At 41.9% G+C, this 19,626-nt stretch overlaps 2 protein-coding genes across 2 annotated transcripts in view; both read left to right on the top strand.

Moving 5' to 3' along the window:
- Positions 1–10,437, top strand: part of kazna (kazrin, periplakin interacting protein a) — a 103,992-nt gene extending 93,555 nt beyond the window's left edge. The window contains exons 6-14 of the mRNA XM_029506606.1: positions 363–499; positions 873–996; positions 6,356–6,558; positions 6,721–6,839; positions 7,757–7,988; positions 8,090–8,191; positions 8,876–9,042; positions 9,209–9,350; positions 9,577–10,437. Coding sequence (XP_029362466.1) covers positions 363–499; positions 873–996; positions 6,356–6,558; positions 6,721–6,839; positions 7,757–7,988; positions 8,090–8,191; positions 8,876–9,042; positions 9,209–9,350; positions 9,577–9,735 — 1,385 coding nt within the window. The 3' untranslated portion in view covers positions 9,736–10,437. The remainder of the gene's footprint in view (positions 1–362; positions 500–872; positions 997–6,355; positions 6,559–6,720; positions 6,840–7,756; positions 7,989–8,089; positions 8,192–8,875; positions 9,043–9,208; positions 9,351–9,576) is intronic.
- A 2,651-nt stretch (positions 10,438–13,088) lies between these two features.
- On the top strand, positions 13,089–19,417 carry tmem51a (transmembrane protein 51a). Its single transcript, XM_029507238.1, has 3 exons — positions 13,089–13,227; positions 15,329–15,781; positions 16,167–19,417. The coding sequence occupies exons 2-3, from the start codon at positions 15,372–15,374 to the stop codon at positions 16,570–16,572; spliced, it is 816 nt and encodes a 271-aa protein (XP_029363098.1). The 5' UTR covers positions 13,089–13,227; positions 15,329–15,371; the 3' UTR covers positions 16,573–19,417.
- Positions 19,418–19,626: the final 209 nt, after the last annotated feature.

Genomic DNA, 19,626 nt, shown 5'->3' with positions numbered 1-19,626 from the left:
TGTTGGCAATTGGTGGCATCTGTAGAAAGAAGCGGACAAACAAAACAAAAAAAAAAACTGGGAATGCTTGGGAACAGTCACGAACCCCCAAATCACTAACTGCATCTATCAGTCTCACTGGCACACACACACACAGACACACATACAATTGCTCTACTGTGAAGCTGTTTTCACTGTTGCTTAGCAACTGCAGATGATTGCAAATAATTTCAGGTTTGCTTAGGGACTTTTTTAAAAGAAAAAAAATATTTAAGGGTGTTGTGGCTCTCTGAATTTTTTAAGCAGAATCAGACTTCACGACTATTGGTGTCAAACACACCCCCCAAAAAACAAGCCTGTTCTCTTCTTCTCGTCCCGTTTAGTGGCTGCCGTGCGGGTGAGTCCGTGTCACTCGCGACAGCCCTCTGTCATCTCTGATGCCTCGGCAGTGGATGGAGACCGCTCATCCACACCCAGTGACATCAACTCACCACGTCATCGGACTCACTCCCTCTGCAATGTAAGAGCTGCACATCAGCACAGCACCCCACCCCCCAGTGCTCGCCTCCTTCATGCTCTGTTGTCTGGCTGCTGTCGTCGCGCTCCACCATTGTTCTGGCTGAATCTGTGTTTGCCTCACACAGCCTGTCGTATACTTACTCTGAAGCTGTGACTTGAATTTATGTGAAAGCCAGTTGTGGTTGTTGAATAACTGCATGCCTGGCAGCATGTCAAGAATCACTTCCCCCTTTGTGCTGTGATCTTTATCTCCCCTGGTCTTTATCACCCACCCTGCAACTCTTACTGATTTCTCCACTCTTGTATCTGTTTGTTTACCCATCTCTTCACCTTGTCCTTCCCCCTGCTCTCCCTCTGTCTCTTTCCTCTTTCAGTCCCTAGAAGATCTGGAGGAGGCGAAGCGTAAGAAGAAGAAAGAGAAGATGGGGCTCGGCTCTCTGTCGCGTGTCTTCACTCGGGGAAAACAGCGCAAGTCCCTTGACCCTGGTTTGTTTGATGGTACTTCAACACCTGATTATTATATAGAGGAAGATGCAGACTGGTAAAGCACACATACCTGGGCAAACCATCTGGAGGGCCACTATGGCAATGGTTAAAAGATAGAGTTGCGTTGACGCGTGTGTGTTTGCGTACGTGTGTGCATATAAGTGTTGTGTGTTCATGTATGTTTGAGAGAGGATAGGTGTTCTGTTTGTGCCTGCACAGTCTCACATGCGTGCATGCTCATGCGTATGTGTGTGAGAGTGTGTGCATGTGTGTGTCGTCCATGGTCAGCGGCCATGTCAGAAGCCAGAGGCGCGTCTTGCTTCGCTGAAGTGTAAACCTTAACGAGCAAATTGCACCTGTATGTATGTACAGTCCTGTAAATAGAGTGAACAGTGTGACACAGCGACCACGTGGATGTGTTCTATTGTATCTGCCACAAAATGGCTGTTATTGGATCTTTTAACTGTTCTTTACATTTTGACTTTTTGTTTTCACTCAACTGGAAACTTGAAGGACTGCTGTACTTGTAAATAACAATGGTTAATGTGCACTTTGTGCGTGTAAATGTCTCCTTGTCCTGAATGCCTTTTGTTATTTTGGACACGTACTCCCCTCCTCCCACTACCTTTTAACTTAAACTCCTCCCTGTTTATTGTCCTGCTTGGTCCACCACCCCCTCTTCCACACTGCCATGATGAGAACAGTTTCCTGTAGGCAACATGCAGACTCCTCAAATCCACCTTCAATTCGGTCGCATAATACATCACTCAACCACCAAGAAAACTGTGCAGAGGCACCTCTGGATGTTTTCTCCAATGAGATTTGCGTTGCTAAGCAAGGAATGAACTTTCTATGCAGAACAGTTTGTTCCACAGCAACATGACGCCAAACAGGAAATGTAAGAAATGTGTTTTCTATCTCCTATGATAGAAGGTACATGGCCAAGGTACATGTGTGACATGCATGCACATAGTCCCCGTCCCCAAATGCATGTTGAACAAAACCCTACTAAACACAAATGTCTTTCTCTGGATTTGTTGTCGAGAAGGTGATAAAATGTCTGTTTAAAAAAAGAGAGGTCAGTTACTGATTTCATGATGTCTATTCATGATTTCCTCCATTTTAAATGAAGTGATGAGTTTTGCAGAGAATCAGGAAGTGATCTAATTAATGTTCAAGAACTAAACATCCCACAGTAAATGTAGAATGTTTTTATCTGCGCCTCAGAGGCTTTTTCATTTGAAATAATGAAGGTCAGCAAAGTCAACAGTAACATAGAAATCACAGTGCTACACTTTGAATGACAAAATAACTATACAACTGTAGGATCTCACAGTAGCTTGTAGCTGTAGTTGTGTTACAGCTTAAAAAGGCTATTGGAATTATTCTAGGAAAACTCTAAAAAGGGAAAGCTATTATCTCAAAATAAGTGACACTATAAACATCAATTACAGACACATAATAGATTCTTATTTAAGGCTTTTCAAATTCCATGAAATAGGTCATTTTACCAGAAAATCAGAGACCAGAGCGTGAAGCAAACATTCAGTGAACAACTGTAATAATAATGAGTGCCAATAGTGAAGGTTAAAAATCTGATTTGAGCCGAAGCAAATGCATACCTTCTCCCATGATTCCATGAACTCAAAAAAAGAAAGAAAAAAGAAAAATTCTGATTCAGAGTTCAGGCCATTGCTGCGAAAAGCAATTAACTCTGTGCCAAAGGTTAATAGCATTTCTTCAAGCAAAAGAATGGCCACAGATATTGTATTATTTTCATCTTTTCATTGGATTGAGCTGGAGTCTGCACTGCCCCCCCAGGAAATCTTTTCTCTCCCTGATATTAAACTAACACTGGGTATTTGTCAGTCTCACCTGAAACACTATAGAGTCACCGATTACAGTGGAGCTGTATTTAACCACAATGCTTGTCAAAAGGAGCGCCCGTGTAAGCAGTGAAGGGATTATCATTTAACCCTTAGCTTGTCCTACATTTGGACGCAAACATTTTTGGATTTAGAGGTGAATCACTGAGGTAGTTCAATCATAAATCATCATATATTAAACTATATGAATAAGAACAACAGCTCAGCTACTATATGTCATTAAACATTCAATGAAATGTATGAAAATAGAGGCTATTTTTATTTTTCATGTAATCCACCTTTATCATCCTCTAAGCTAATGGGGCAAAACATATCAAATGAAAAACTTTGTACCATTTTATGTTTGGACCCATGGTCTCTTTGTTTTTTTGTTTTTGTTTTTTTTTTTTTGCCACAAATATTTTCCTTTTTGTAAATGAAATAACATTACAGAAATGAAATTAATATTATTATGAAAGAGTTTTATTTAAAATCAAAGATGTAGGCCTCACTGGAGGACTTTTATCGTGAGGTCCTGAGATGTTTAGAAATGGCTAGTAGCAAACTTTTAAAGGCATGGCAACAAAATTAAGCTCAAAAGAATTAAATGAGAAAAATAAGATTATTTTAAAATAAAATAAAATAAATAATGTTAAATTTCCATGTGGCTGTCCTCTCTTTCCCTGTGTTAATGTTTGTATGTGTACATGTCCATTTGTTGTGGTATGGCTCTAACCCTGATTCATCCTTTTACACTGGGGGGTGGCTGCCATTTTTAACATAGGTGTTAGCTTCCCTCAGTGCTGCAAGTCCATCTGTTAGAGGACTGCATCCCTAAAGTTTCCAAATTGCCTCCTTTCCTCTTTTTCTTATTTTCAACTCTCTATTAAACCCGAAATTGTCTCCTCCTCTTTCTTCATATTGAAATCAATAGTAAGAAGCAGAAAGGAAAAGAGAAAGGAAGCAGAATGTTGGAATCAAACTCATATGTGTCAGCACGTGATGCCAGTAACGTTCCGCTTTGATTTGATCCCTGACCTTTAACACTGACCCTTGTTGTCTGATCACCACTGGACTGTCAACACAGTGAAGTGACCCAAGAAGTATTAAAAAAGACCCAGTAAGACCGAGGTGCATCACTTCCAATTGTTTTAAAAATGAGCTATGCTTGGTTGCAAACTGTGTTTGCAGAGTCCTCACAAATTCAACAATGAGCTTGGATCCAAGCACTTCTTCAAGTTCGGTCTAATTTCTGGCATGTACCACCCAAAACCAGTTGTGTGTTACAATATGACGTGGAGCGGTTAAAGAAATGTTTTTTTCTTGTACATCAACATTACGGTACTCATACAACACCCTGAAACTGAACAGCTGAACTCCAGTCTCTTCTTTGTATGAAGAGGGAAACAAACATTTTAATTCAGGATAGTTCTCAGAAAGTTAAACAAATACCTTTACTTTTCCACACATAAACTGTATTCATTTGTTTTCTTGTCAAGACGTTATACTGCTGCCATGTCTATGAGCTCAATACAGAGCTACAGCTAGACTGGAGCCAGGATGGAAGTTCAGTACCTTCATATTCAGCAAATATAAGTGAGATCGAGATAACATTGGTTAGCTACCTCAGATGTAACTAGAGATTTTGTCCATTTGGCTCCATTCATTTCAAAGCATTTCTTTTGCCAATGTCAGATACATACAAACCTGTTGTGTTCATCTTTTACAGAAAGTTGGCTTGTGTCTTATTGGAGCGGATGTACTGATATTATATTCGTAAAAACAGAGAATCACAGTGTTTATGAAACACTTAAAACTAATGGACGATAAAAAACCTTTGACAGAAACACAATGACATTGGTGGAGCTGATGTTCTGTTTTTACTGGGTTTTAAAAAGGCAGAAGAAAATCAGCCCCACAGAAGGCCCTCACTGTCAGGTAACACAGTGTCACTCCAGAGTAGAAAGAAAAGACCTAAATGTGCCTTTCCAGCCAAAGACAAGTTTTATTCAGCTTAATACGAATTCAGAGAGTCACTCAGACAGGTACGTTCTCAAGAGGACACAAAAAAGCATCTGGCCTGAAGTTTGACAAAAACATCTCACAAAAGGTCAATGAATTTATTGACTTAAAGAGTGATTGGAAAAAAAGAAAGTTTCAATTTGATGTCTTACTGCATAAGTACTTGGTGATTTTAAATTTTTTTTTTTTTCTTGTCTGTTGTCTGTGTTTTGTTGAGGTTGGATGCTTCAGGCAAAAACTCGTGAAGGACAGCATTCAATGTCATCTTTATTTTGTTTTACTGAAATAAGAGTCAAAATAAGATGCATGTTTTGAAGGGGGCCAGAAAGAAGGACAAAAACTCTTGATGACTGAGCTCCCAGGTGAATGCTTTTATCTGAGGCTCATTAGCTCCCCAGGTGTCTTTTCAGTCGGTGGATGAGCACAGAGCAGAGCGCCGATAGCTGTCCAGCATTTCTAGTGATGCAGTGGCTTTCAAGAAGCAATAGACAAGACAGGTGGCAGGTGATTGGAGGTACTCTTAATCAGCAAACAGAAAAAAGTTGCGTTGATGTTTGTGCTGCTGCTTGATGAGACGTTCTTCACCAGCCAGTTAGTATCTTTATCATTTGGTGTTTGCTGTGTAGCCCATAAGGGTTTTACTGTCCATCCAGCTGCACAGGCAGGATTAAGTGTAGTCTTTCCTAATCCTAACCCAAAAACCTCCCACCCCAGGCTGATGAGTCACACCTTCACACTTCGATTGAAGTCAGAAAAACAATAATGGGTTCAATATCAGAAGACCACACAGGACACAACACCCACCTCTGAGGCCCAACCTGATGCTAGATTGCCACCCGCTGGTAAAGCACAGAAATGTCAGTGAACCAAAGTAAACTGTCACGGCTAATATTTTCTTGCCCTGATTCCGCCAGACTGAAATGTTGAGAAAAAACTAAACAACAAAATAATTTATTAATATAATAAAAGGTAAGCAAAGATGTATGAGAGGGGATCATTTAAAGAGATTTAAAGGAGTCATTACAGTTTCAGGACAGAGAAAATTATGATGAGAGACATTTCCTGTGGCCAGTATGCAAGAAGAGTTTTGTTTTCACTGAGCTGCTGCTGCAGGGTAATTTAGACAGATGAGTCATGTTGGTCCAGCAACTCAAACAGCTGCTCCTCTAATGGACTTCTTAAGTCAGAAGCTTCCTTATAAAAGTTTCAACTGGGTTTACTGCATCACTGGCAATCGCTAGGCTTGTCATGCAGCCAAATACCGAGGATGTTGTGAAGCTCGTCTTTGTTTTGAAGAAAATATACTGTCTAGTTCCTTTCCCTCATGGGGCTGAGCTCATGTGAAACTGATTTTGATTTGTTGCTGTATCTTTGAATTAACATTTTGCTCTTTCGTTGCTCACTATACCCGCTGCCACCTGCTTTCACTCCCACTCAACCACAACTACATCACCCACGTGTCCTCCCCTCACCCACCCACTCAGACTCAGACAGCCTGTCCAGCCCCACCCGCCTCAGCCTGTCAGACGGGTCAGAGGACCAGCTGGACCGCCTCCAGCAGGTGGAGCTGGCCAGGACTACGCCCATGTCTCAGTGGAGGGCAGGCACTGTGCAGGCCTGGCTGGAGGTTGTCATGGCGATGCCCATGTACATCCGCACCTGCTCAGAAAATGTCAAGAGTGGGAAGGTAGGCGAACACACTGACACGATGCAGGTGCATCACTTTATGCTTATCATATAGATTTCACACTTACAAACCTATTATTTTGAAATCCGTAGTTGTGCCATTCGTTTGCAGGTCAATCTGTGGATATTTAGTTGCTTTCAACTCTACTTTGACATTTTTCAGGTCCTGCTGGGGCTAACGGACGAAGACCTGGAGTTGGGTTTAGGTGTCAGCAGTATAATGCATCGCAGGAAACTCCGCCTGGCCATCGAGGATTACAGAGATGCTGAGAATGGTAGAGGGTGAGGAAGGGAAAAAGGATCCGTCTATAAACTGTACTTGAAGTGGTAGAGTAAGAGAGCCATCTGTTGGTTACATGTAGTAACAACACAGTGTTGATTTTGAATAGAGATGAATGGGCATGCATCTGTATGAAGTGTCCTCCTGTAATTTAACACCCGCTCAGTTTATCTGAAAATGATCACATATATGATTGTGCTTGTTTGTCTAAACTGAGCAACAAGACGGTGATCTATCTGTGTTTTCCTGCCTTTAGAGGTCAATATGCCCAAACTGGATGGAGCTAGATTATCAGAGTTGCTGCTGACTGATTTTGTTGAAAATCATCTCAGTCCTAACCCAACTTCAAAAGTTCCATTCACGTCTGTTGTATTTTGATAGTCATGGCAGCTCAGCACAGCCTTGCCTTCAGCTAAAAGCTAATGTTCAGCAAAAAGGTGACATCACTATGACACTGCTAACATGCTAATCATATGGAGGTGTAACGTCTGCTCGTCGAGCGTGCTGGGAACACCCTAATTATTGGGGTTACCATCGGATCGTCCTAATAATCACAGGATCCATGTTGAATTTGACTAAATTAAATGTCCGGAGTCTAACATTTCCTCAAACTTTTTACATTTTTCTGAATAAATCATATTCATGTAGCATCCTATCTTCCCATTCATGAACCACCATCAATATCTTCTCTATTAGCACTGAAAAACAAGTTTCCTGTGTGAGACAACACCATGTTCAGGTTGTGTAGAGATACGGCCATACAGACTACAGACATCTTGTAAATATCCTCATGGATTTATACTAAATTCCGCAGATCAGTCAATTTGTCTCCGAGTTAATCTGAACCACCTGCAGAGATTGGGGATGGGGCTGCAGGAGGAGTGACCCATGAGGAAACTGTTACACTGTTTATGTGCAGGCTGTCCAAGGCTGCAGATATGGACCACCACTGGGTGGCCAAGGCCTGGCTGAGTGACGTGGGCTTGCCTCAGTACTCCCAGGCCTTTCACACTCATTTGATAGATGGCCGCATGCTGAACTCCCTCACACGTCGCGATCTTGAACGCCACCTCAACATTACCAAGAAGTTCCATCAGGTCAGCTTGCTGCTGGGCATTGAACTACTGCACTTACTCAATTTTGACAAGGAGGTGAGCATCATTTCTCATCAGTTTCACTGGAGAAGATAACAGCGAGAAGACTTCAGTGTGTTAGCTGAGTAAAAAAAAATGTTTGTTAAAATGGTTTCCAGGCACTTCAGGCTCGCCGGATACAGTGTGAGCACCAAAACGTAGATCCGCTGGTGTGGACCTGTCATCGAGTGATGAAATGGATCAGAGATATAGACTTGAAGGTGGGGAGAGAGAGAGGACGAGAACACACTGAACACATGTAAACACTCAGCTAACAAACTTAACTATTAAAACACACAATCATGGAACAAAAAGTGCAGCTGAAAAACATTGCCCTACATTTTATTGCAAAAACAAATACTTTGCTTAATAATGAAGACATTAAAACGTGTTGAGGACTAAAAGATGTTTTTTGTGTGATACTAAGAGCAGTTGTGGCTTTTGTTGTTTACTCAGTGTTCCCTATCTCCACAGGGGCATAAAAAAAACCTTGTTATTGGACTTATAAGCTGCGGCTAGTTGATTGCAAAGCCTTTCAGACTATAACCTCCAGGGTGAGGCAATATATAATATGAATATCCCCCATCAACATTATCTACTGTCTCAGCTCTAAAAAAACACATTTCCTTTGTGAGGCAAGATCATATTCAGGGTGTGCAGTGATAAGGCTGTTTAGTCTGACATCCTGTTAATATCCTCAGAGTTTCAATTTATACCAATTTCAACAAACAGCCAATGTGTCTCAGAGTTCATCTGTCATAAAGAGATCCTTAAAGTCTTTCGCTTCGAACAGCAATGGTGGCATTTTTTTTCTTTCTTCTTTTTTTTTTTAACCTCAGATCATTTTATTTTCTAATGTTATGAATAAAAGAACTTGCTTGTTGTTTCTTCATCCATTTGATCAGGAGTTTGCTGAAAATCTCCTAAACACTGGCCTTCACGGCGCGGTCATGGTTATGGATCCGACATTCAACACCGACGCCATGGCAACAGCACTGGGAATCCCCAGCGGCAAGCAAATGGTGCGCCGACACCTTGTTGAGGAGATGAAAACCCTGGTTGGCCCAGCCAGGTGAGAGGAGACATTCATACATTTAACACTGTACTTATTTTTGCTAGTGCTTCTTTTATTTGACTCCTTAAGCCGAAGGGGATAATTTCAGGTCATAAATGGTTTGAAAATGTGGTAGGAAATTGTATTTCGGTGTTTGTTAAATTCCTTTCATGGCTCCCTGCAGGACAGACACCAAGCAGAACTATGAGCGTTTAGGCCTGGGAACACCACCAACTCTGCTTCGTCAGAACTCAATGAGCAGACAGTCCAGCTCTACTGGCCGACACGCCGATGATGACGGCTCGCTGAGAAGGAGGGCTGTCAAGGTGGGATCAAAGCAGAATTTCCCCTGTTTTCATGTTGGCTTTCAGATGAAAAAAGCTTGGCATTACAGCAGGTGTATAGAGCAACAGGCTGAATACAACATACTGCTAGAATGGCGTCCACAGGTTGATCAATGCAAAAAAAACATCATGAGGACATCCTGTCCTCTGCAGCAGGTGGTAAACCAGTATATGAAGTAAAAACAAATGTTTCTCTCCCTGCTTTCAGCCTCCAACTGGGTTCAGCCCTAAAGCCCGCAATGGGCGAGACTTAAGTTGCCACAGCAGCTACGGCTCTCTGCCTCGGGAAGTTCGAGACCACACTCCACCAAGAACAGAGGGAAGCCCGATCCGTGGCTACACGAGCATTGAGGTCACCAATGTGTGAGGTCAGCAACCACCAGACATCAGCTCCATCACAGCTAAACCTACATCATGGATATTTGTTTTCCATCACGTGAATGTTCGATGATTCTGTTTTGGTTTTTTTTTTAAGATGAGCCTCGAAGGGACGGATTGCACTTTTTAAACAGGACTCTTTTTTACAAGTTTCCTGGTTTAAAAAAAAATTATAATAACCTTATAAGAGGCACTGTACATTGGTGTTATTCTTTCCTAAGCCTAGAATCAAGAAATGAAGGACTCAAGTAAAATAACTATTTTTGTATGTTTGTGTGTCAATGGTTCTTTGTGAACCAGTATGTGACTGGTTAATCTGTTTTTGGTGACTAGTTGCTGTTGACAGACTGTTTCTCAGAGGAAAAAGATTTTTAAAAAAGGATTTGTATAATACAGGGTACTTGAATACAAAATGAAAAAGTTTAATATCAGTGTAAATTGCCGTTTCATCCAGTTCTGCTGTTTGTGATGCCTCGTCATTGTAGCTGACGACAATGGACAAAAAAAGTTAGAAAAAAATTGAATTTGAAATTTTAGTGTATACAATGTTTGATAGTCATTTTTCATCTTGCACATTTACACTGCTGTGTCTGAACAAATGTAGCACCCTTTTCTGATGTTTTATACTGTGTGGTAAATGTTGCATATTATTACAACAGTGATAACAAAAGTAGACTGCAGACCTGTACGTCCATAGAAGCCTGCGGGCTAAAAAGGTGTATGGACACAATTATGTGAAAATAAAATAAAGATGATGTCCTAAATATGACTGCTTTGTTGCGCCCATCTTCAGCAGGAACTTCAATCAAGGGAATAAGATTTCAGCAAAACAGAAACACTCAATCTTAAAAACTCATAACAATAATAATAAAAACTTCACTAATAAGCATTTTTAGGGGAGACCAACAACAGTTAAAACACAGGACTGTTCTAACACCTTGAATTTCTCCAAGGCCATTTCCCCGCTCCTTTTAGCTCATAGTTTCATGTGTGATTCAACCTGATCAACTCATCAACACCGCTGTGGGCCAAATGTCCAGTGCCCAATGACGATGATAGGAAGTTAAATGAGTTTGGTGGAGACCAAACTAAGTTTACATTGGGCATGGCTCTAAATGCTAATGTAGCATAACAAAGATATTAATATAAAGATAAAAATGCAGCAACCAATATGTTCATAGAATAAAAGAAGACAGCTGATTGGTAAGACCTGGTACAAATTTATGAAAGAGTGCTTGTTTGACTGTGAGTAAAAAAGAAAACAATGGAGATAGGTAATTGATGAATCAAAGATGAACATGGGAATTCAGAATTCACCGATAAAAGAGGACAAGATTTGAGAACTCCTATTGAACTTGTGTGTGAGGAAATTTGTAATAACTTACATCTACAGGACAATGCAAATGTGGGGCATTGGTAATCACAGTAGATATGACACAGCTCTTTACATAAAACATCATTTAAGATAGCAAGAAAAACTTATGCCAGTAAAATTTGGATACGTGAATGAGTGCCATGCACACTTTATGACTCACCAGAGTTACAAACCCTTTCTGTGCTGGATATGTTAACAGAAGTCTGTGTTGAGACCTCTGTGTGGTGTAACATGGTGCAACATCCTTACCCACTCAGTGACTCAGTCATTACAGCAAGCTAAGAATGACACAGACCTGAATGGGACAGCTACCCTTGGGCTAATCACTCTGACACACCTACACTCATTCTGATAATCCACTCACAGTTGGGAAAAATAAAGCAGGCAATTCATTATTAATGGCCCTTTGTACTGTGGGATATTATAAAACAAGGAGTGTCTCGTGAAATTTTGTCTGGGAAATGAACTGAATTACCTATTCAGGAAACATTTGGTGGATAAATGTAATTATATGCTCACCTAGCAGCAATAACAATTGACTCTCAGTGGATGTGAATGAATGATCTTGATAATTGAATCACAGAGTTGTTTTCTGTTTGTTTGCTATGTATGGTTTTATTTGTGTGTGTATATATATATATATATAGCTAATTTGCTACACTTGAAACAATCAGACCATTTAATTCAAGTTTATCTGTACCTTAATGCAACAGTTTTTCATTGCCACCGACATATCACTTAATTCGATCACAAGCTGTTAGTGATAGGGGTTCAATCCCGACTACCAGATGTAATCAAGGCTCATTTGCTGTGGTCCTCTATCTTCCCTCTGTGTGTGTAAGTGCGACCAGTCAAAAGCTCAGGAGGAAGGCAATGTCCCCAGAGCCCAGAGCAACAATGGGGTCTCATTTAAATGGAACAATACAGCAATGACCAGTGTTGGAACTGGTTTTGTCATTATTGTAAAATACACAAGTCGTCATTGTAGCAGCCTGATGCAGCGGAAGACGCCAGGTCAAGGAAGTGACATAGACTTAGGCTACACATACACATACACACAGACACATGTTGTGTGGTGACCACTTGCTTGATGCAGGGCTAGGCCTTGGGATCGGTTCTGTCCAAAGGGCTTTTGAGAGGAGAGGCCGTAAGTGAGTGATAAATTTACAAAGAGGAAATAAAAATGTCAACACTCACGATAGAAAAACGACTGTCTTGTCACTGTTTACTGCATGGGGAAGTAAACAGGACTGTGAGTCAATGGCCTTGTGTCAGATTAGATAAGAGTAAATATTCCCTTTGTAAACCAAACAATCATAAACAGTATGAACAATAATTTCTTGGCCATTCCCATGTTTTCTCATGATCTCCTTAAACCCTCTTCCCAGACCCCTGCTGGGCATTTTATATTATATCTGACAGTATTGTTGTCGACTGCGTTAGCTGCTGTTTATTCCTTGACCCAAGCTTCTTCCGTCACTGCAGTCACAGTCATTGATGTTACATGCTATAAGTCAAAGTATGACTGTGAATTAATTGACTGATTATATTATTATTTTTGTCAGGTCTCAAAGTCCTGTGTGTAAGTGGACAGTGCGGTGTGGATGGACATCACTGCTGACTGTGTTGAGCTTAAACCAGCTGCTGATCTTCAGAGGATCTGGGAAGACTGCTCCTCTTCAACATAAGCAAATATTTAGGTTTATCAACTGAAGTGAGTCATCAAGTGGCCTGATCAAAAAAGCCTACTTTTTCTGAGTATATCTGAAGGAGGATAAACTAATTCATCTACACAAAAGTAGCACCTCAGTTAAATAATCTCAAGAAATGTACTGGGACTTTTTAAACAGCGATCGTCCCACATGCTCACCCAGCAGCAGCGAGGCCGAGAGCGAAAGGGTTAATGAAACTGGAAGTGTGGCTGAGCCCCCTCCCCCTCCTCCCCCTCCTCCCCCTTCAGGCCCATCCGTCTCTGAGAGGAAACAAACTTTCCAACCTCTCCAACCGATTTGACACCAAACTGTGTCCCACAGACTGCTCGGACTCAGACTCAGTGATCCCGGACCGGACCGGTCCAAGACTCGCTGTTCGTCGGACGATGCGAAGGTGAGACTGACACCGACACACCCGACAGCTGAAACACCCACTTTTTTTCACTTCTGATCTGACCAAAAGAAGTTGTGTTGAAGTAGACCAAGTTGTCAAAAGGTTTCAGTCCGGCGTTACGTAAGTTTCGGAGGATGTCCGGAAACAACGGTCCGGTTCACGATGGAAATGTGGCGCTCGAGCTGGGTCGGTGGTTTCATTACACGTAGCCGGCCGCGTGCCTTCAATAGTTTAGTGTGAAAACGGTGCAGAGAGCTCGGCTGTGTCAGTGGGGTTAAATTCCACAACACAACGTGATGACAGTACACGTCGATCCCGCCTGTTATTGCCTCCAAGTCTGACCGTCCAACCTGCCCCAGGGTGGAGGGAGACATCTGACATCTGCACCACTGGATTACACAAGTGCAGCAGGATTGTGTGTGTGTGTGTGTCTGTCTGTCTGTCTGTCTGTCTGTCTGTGTGTCTGTGTGTCTGTCTGTCTGTCTGTGTGTCTGTGTGTGTGTGTGTGTGTGTGTGTCTGTGTGTGTGTCTGTCTGTCTGTCTGTCTGTCTGTGTGTGTGTGTGTGTGTGTGTGTGTCTGTCTGTCTGTCTGTCTGTGTGTCTGTGTGTGTGTGTGTGTGTCTGTGTGTGTGTCTGTCTGTCTGTCTGTCTGTCTGTGTGTGTGTGTGTGTGTGTCTGTGTGTGTGTCTGTCTGTCTGTCTGTCTGTCTGTGTGTGTGTGTGTGTGTGTGTGTCTGTCTGTCTGTCTGTCTGTCTGTCTGTGTGTCTGTGTGTCTGTCTGTCTGTCTGTGTGTCTGTGTGTGTGTGTCTGTGTGTGTGTGTGTGTGTGTCTGTCTGTCTGTCTGTCTGTCTGTGTGTGTGTGTGTGTGTGTGTGTCTGTCTGTCTGTCTGTGTGTCTGTATGTCTGTCTGTCTGTCTGTGTGTGTGCGGTGGGGGGACAGCAGCATGTTCATGTTCAGCTGTCATGATGGACATGATGCAGTGTCATACCATACATTCTTTGGGGGGGTTCAGGGACTTCAGATGCCCCCCTCCCTCTATCCCAGCAGGCCTGGGCGTGTTTGCACACTAGATGAATGCCTGGTAGGAGTCCTTTATGAAGACATTCTTGAATGATTACAGGAAGTTAATTTCTGCTGCCCGGCTGTCCTTCTCTGCCCTGACCATTGATCAAATGAATGATCAATGGCCTGTTCTGTGGTAAAAGTACGCTCATTGTTCGTGCTTATTGCATTTCACAAAATCAGTTGAACAGCTTGATTAATGCCAGCCACGTGTCTGCTTTAAGGTTAAACTGACATCGAAGATGCCATACAACACCAGAATTAAACTGAAAGAGAGGAAACTAAACCACATGTTGTGTAGCGGAGATTCTGTTTTACTTCTTGAGGTTCCTGTTATGTAAAGCCCTCAGCCATCCTTATCTACTCTTTAAGTGTTGACATAGTAGTTTTTAGAGGAAAGTCCACTGTAAATTCTTTGCTAGACAGCACACCCATTTGGGGAAGGTTTTATTTTACGTGAATGAGTTACATGTGCTGTCACTGTAGCTTAATAACTGGAATTTGTTAGTCATGAAATTGCATCCCTGGGCACCTGAGACATATTTGGTAATGTCTTCATGCAGTGGATGAGAGCTGGATTACATCTCACCCAGAGGAGTACAAAAGATTTAATTTTCTCTGCACCACCTGTGTTGTTTTATCTTTTCTGTTATTGTTTCTGACATCATTTCTGTTGTGACTTGAATTTACAAACAAACCCTTTAAGCCACTGCGGGCTGCAACACTGGTACCTGCCTAATTGACACATCTTCTTGTAGATAATTAAGTGTGTTTATTGGCACATCACATATCATCATATAGCCTAAGTCTACCTAGATGCACTTATAACCAATAATAATTTGTATAAACATGGCTTCAACATGGGCCAAAAAACTGTGCACTTTGCCCCAGCATGCAACATATGTGCCAAAGATTACCACTTTATATATTTGAACTTTCCCCATATTCCACACATGCCAACCACTGTGGGGAACTGCAACAGACAAATGGAAATACACTTAAATAAACATAAATACAAGATAGTTTCTTCTTCTCTAGTCTCTCCAGTTTCCACTGCCGCTGGTCTGACTGAAGTGACAACATGCGTTCCAGTGTGGATGGACCACCGAGGCTCCATGGTACGGTCAACAACAACAACAATAACAACAACAGCAGCAGGAGGAGAGAAAACACTGCAAACTCAGGTTCCCAATACGCGCTGTGTGCGCTCGGAGTTGGACTTATTGCTCTTGGCATTGTGATGATCGTGTGGAGTGTTGTGCCTGAGGACCAAGGTGGCAACAACAGCAGCAGTTTGGAAAATGAAAGTCACACTATTAACAGGAAAAATAAGGCATCTTCTGTGTCCTTTGTCCTGGTGGGCTCTGGGGTGGTCATGCTGCTGTTGTCCCTGTGTGTGGGGATGAGGAACAAGCAGCGAGAGCAACTGATGCTCCAGGAGGCCCAGAACAACGGTGGAGTGGCAGCTCACGAGCAAGCAGAAAGAGAAGCGTGAGTCCAGTCAAGACTTCTATCTAAACAGCATGTAGACATTAAGAGTAATATTGTATTAGATGACAGCTTTGGAAGACTTTATATGTTCCAGAAAGCATATTGTGTGCGGTTTTATTTTTATCTATCTTGGAAATTATTCTTTGTTCAAGAATTTTCTTGCGAGAATCTGTTTCCACAGTTTGACAAAATTACTCAACGTTATTTTCACAGCAGAATTAAAACCAATGGTTATATCTATATATATATATATATATATATATATATATATATATATATGGTATTCTTTCGATCAAAGGTTAAAACAGCTAAAAGTTTACACTTACGAGTTCCAGTAACCTTGAATAACAGCCACGCATTTTCTTTCTTTTTAATGAATGTGCAGTTCTGAGGAACAAGCCCAGCGGTATGCTGTGCCCACCTATGAGGAAGCAGTAGGCAGCGGCCAGTATCCTGTTCGTCAGAGCAACCACCAGCCAAGCTCCTCCCATCTACCTTCCTACGAGGACCTGGTTGAAGTTGATGGTGTACAGTATGAAAATGAAGGGTCAGAGGTCACAGCACCTGGATCACAGCCTGCTCCGGGTTCTGCTGCTCCCTCAGCTGCTGCCTCTGCAACAAATCGTAGGCCTGGGAAAAGTAACCGCAAGCTCCTCCCTATCAAGATTCGCAGGATTAAATCAGAGAAGCTGCACGAGAAAAACATTGATAACTCTCAGCCAGCTGCTGGAATCAGTATAGAGCCACTTACTCCACCACCACAGTATGAGGATAAAGTGCCTCCCATGTAAGATCAAGTCATTGATGTTTTAAAAGAATCTACTGACATTTCTGGAATTCGCTATGATCACCTTTTTGTGGATCTGAATCAGCCTTTTAAGCCAAAACCTGAAGGTGGCTCTTCTTACAGAACCCTAACCCTAACCCTGTGGTGTGAAATACAGGATCTCCCGTAATGCGTAATCAATGCCACAGCACTCCAAAGCTGACACCTGAAAAGGATGTTGGATCTCTCTGGTCCGCTGAAACAGACGATAGTTACTGGATTCTATTTGACTGTGACTGATTCTGTCATAATGCGGCTGTTGTTTCTTGTGTAACTGACCTTCACTGTGCACTGATGTGACATGTTAGTTGGACGAAATCACAAAAGGTTGAGGAAACGCTATATTGAGGAGTTGGCTGCACACCTAAAGAGATTTATGAAGAAGTTTCAGGGAAAGCCTAATTTTTCTGCCTGTGGTTTATCAGACTCCAAGCAGCTCAATGCTGAGTCACAGAGTATTGCCTGTCCCGAGCTGGTTTGAGCTGAAGTGGTATTCTGCACAGAAACACACTGACATTGACGGCTTTGAAGAGAATGATAGACAATTCTTTCATTTTGTCATGGAAAATCTGTCTGCCTGAAAAGTTCAAACATGACAAAGAGGATTTCTCTCCAGATTTCAAGCTAGAGTCTTGACTGGACACCACCACAATTTACGAGTCTTCTATTTTAACCGAGACAAAACAGCTTTGTTTGCATTTTCTACAACATCTCCACTGACTCATAGCAATCAGCGCTGTACCAAACCTAATGGAAAATGTGGTTGTTGGATTGTAACAAACTATCACTTATCTGTCATTGGTATTATAATTTAAGAAAATAGCTATGCTTTGGATTGAAGAGATGCTCTTAATCTTAATAACTTCTAAACTCATAACATCATCATCAGCAGCTTTCTGACACTTTGTGCTTGACAGGCAACATTTAGTTGATATTTAAGCCTTAACTTGTAGGGAATAAAAGGCAGTTAGGGAGGAAGAAAGAATGGCTCCATCCAAGATTGTCTTTATTTAAAGAAGGAAGTTGATATTTACGCTTACTAGTGCCCCTTCATTACTGTAGTCCTCCCATTAAATTAGCATTTAATATAAACAGCTCTCTGGTGAGAAACCATTTCCTGGAGGCTCAGGGTTACATTTTGTGGTGTGTGTAGGAGTGGTGATTCTAACCGGCCACAGGTGCAATCACAGTTTGTCCTCCAGCTCTACACACAGTTAAAAGCCTTTGCGCTCCAAAGAATAATGCCGCTCTACCTAAGGAATTTCAAAAGACATGGCATGACTGAAGCTGAGCTCCTCCAGTGCCCTTCCTATGCAGTGTTACTTTTACTCCTGCTTGCAGCAGGTAGAGAAGGAAGTCTGTGACGGCATGTGGAAGGAGCTTGTGAATAGCTGGGAGCCTTTGGCTGTAGCCATGGTGAGCACTGTGAAGGCAGCAGTGTAGTCTCTGCTCCTCTCTGGGCGTGGTTTTTTTCTTATTGGAGATGACCAACACAAAGACTCTTTGAGGGTGCAGCTGCACGATAATAGCAGCAGCCTTGCTCACTCACTCTCTCATCACCATTCCTCCAGCCACAGCTTGACTTGCAGCCCTGTATTCCTCTCAGAAGTTTAGAGAGGAGGAGCAGAAAGAAAAGAGACTCCGCTCAAGAGCCTATTCAGGGAAATATTATTGACTTGAGTCATGACCTGTCAACAAAATCTGCTCTTCAGGTTACACTTATTTAGATATGAACGTCTCTAACTATTGAAAGATTAACCAGTCATCTCAGTTGTGGTGAGGCTGCAGCAGTTTACACTTTTGTTTAGATGGCCAAAGGGCACTTTTTCCATTGGTGATTTCATCACCCAGTTCCACTGTGTGTTTGGAAAAAAACTGTAATTCAGTGCAAAACAGATACTCAGATACTTATTGTCAGCTGATTTTATTACATATTACCAGCTTTTCAGTCAAGTTAAAGGCAACAAGGTCACTCTGGGTTTGTCATTGCAATGCAGTACATAACAGATGTGTCCCATCTCTTCTTTCACTCTCTCATCTTCAACCGCTTATCCCTTTTCGGGACATGGGCGTCGCTGGAGCCAATCCCAGCTCACACTGGGTGAGGGCGGGGCCACCCTGGACAGTTCGCCAGTCCATTACAGGACCAAAATACAGAGACGAACAAACGCTTACACCTACGGACAATTTAGAGTCACTAGTTCACCCAAACATGATGTCCTTGGGATGACAGTGGGAGGAAAATCACGAAGTACGCGAAGGAAACCCACGCAGGCACAAGGAGAACATGACAACAAGAACGGCCCCAGGCCTGGGAACCGAGCCTGCAATCTTTTTATTGTGGGGTGGCAGCGCTAACCGCTATGCCACCGTGCTGCCCCCATCTCTTCTTTTTAAAGTAAAAACTTGTCAGCAAATGATTTCCTTATTTTATGTCATGTTCACAGCAGCAGACACAAGTGACTGTACCTCACTGGCAAAAGACCAGAAAACTTCAATTATTTTATTACTATGTAGTCAAAATATTCAACATTGATGAATTACAGTGTGCTGATTTAGCAGTTGCTGTTTATTTTCCTTTCATAAATGTCTGAAATACATGATGTACATTGTTTGTTTCATTTATTATAACTTTTTTAATCACTAAAATGTGTATTTAAAATGTGTCTTTTTTATATGTGCTGTGAAAATACACTTTTCTATGATAACTCTAACTCATCTCTGAAGAATGAATGTTTTTTTTCCTGAAAAGGAGTGGGAGGGTGTTTCATGAATATTTTATGAGAAATAAAGGAAAGTTTAATATTGAACCCAATGTTTAATAATGTATTTGCCATGATTACTGAATTTTAATCCACATTGACTTGTGAGCTATAGTCCACTGAACGTCTTGGCATCCACGATATCCTATCTGGTTACTGTTCAGATTCTTGGTTAATGTACAGCTACTGTATCTTAAGTTCCACAAGGAGGAACTATCTGGATGATATTAACTGTAGCTCTGACCCTATGTGGCCAA

The sequence above is a fragment of the Echeneis naucrates genome, chromosome 7, assembly GCF_900963305.1.
Source record: "Echeneis naucrates chromosome 7, fEcheNa1.1, whole genome shotgun sequence".
Classification (NCBI taxonomy): domain Eukaryota; kingdom Metazoa; phylum Chordata; class Actinopteri; order Carangiformes; family Echeneidae; genus Echeneis; species Echeneis naucrates.
The sequence above is the reverse complement of the archived record's forward strand: the minus strand, read 5'-3'. Positions and strand labels throughout refer to the sequence as shown.

What these genes read in the sequence shown, in the direction of transcription:
- tmem51a (XM_029507238.1), top strand. Translation starts at nt 15,372, where the DNA reads ATGCGTTCCAGTGTGGATGGACCACCGAGGCTCCATGGTACGGTCAAC. An exon ending in GAGCAAGCAGAAAGAGAAGC is followed by an intron (nt 15,782 to 16,166) that starts GTGAGTCCAGTC and finishes ATGAATGTGCAG; the next exon opens with TTCTGAGGAACAAGCCCAGC.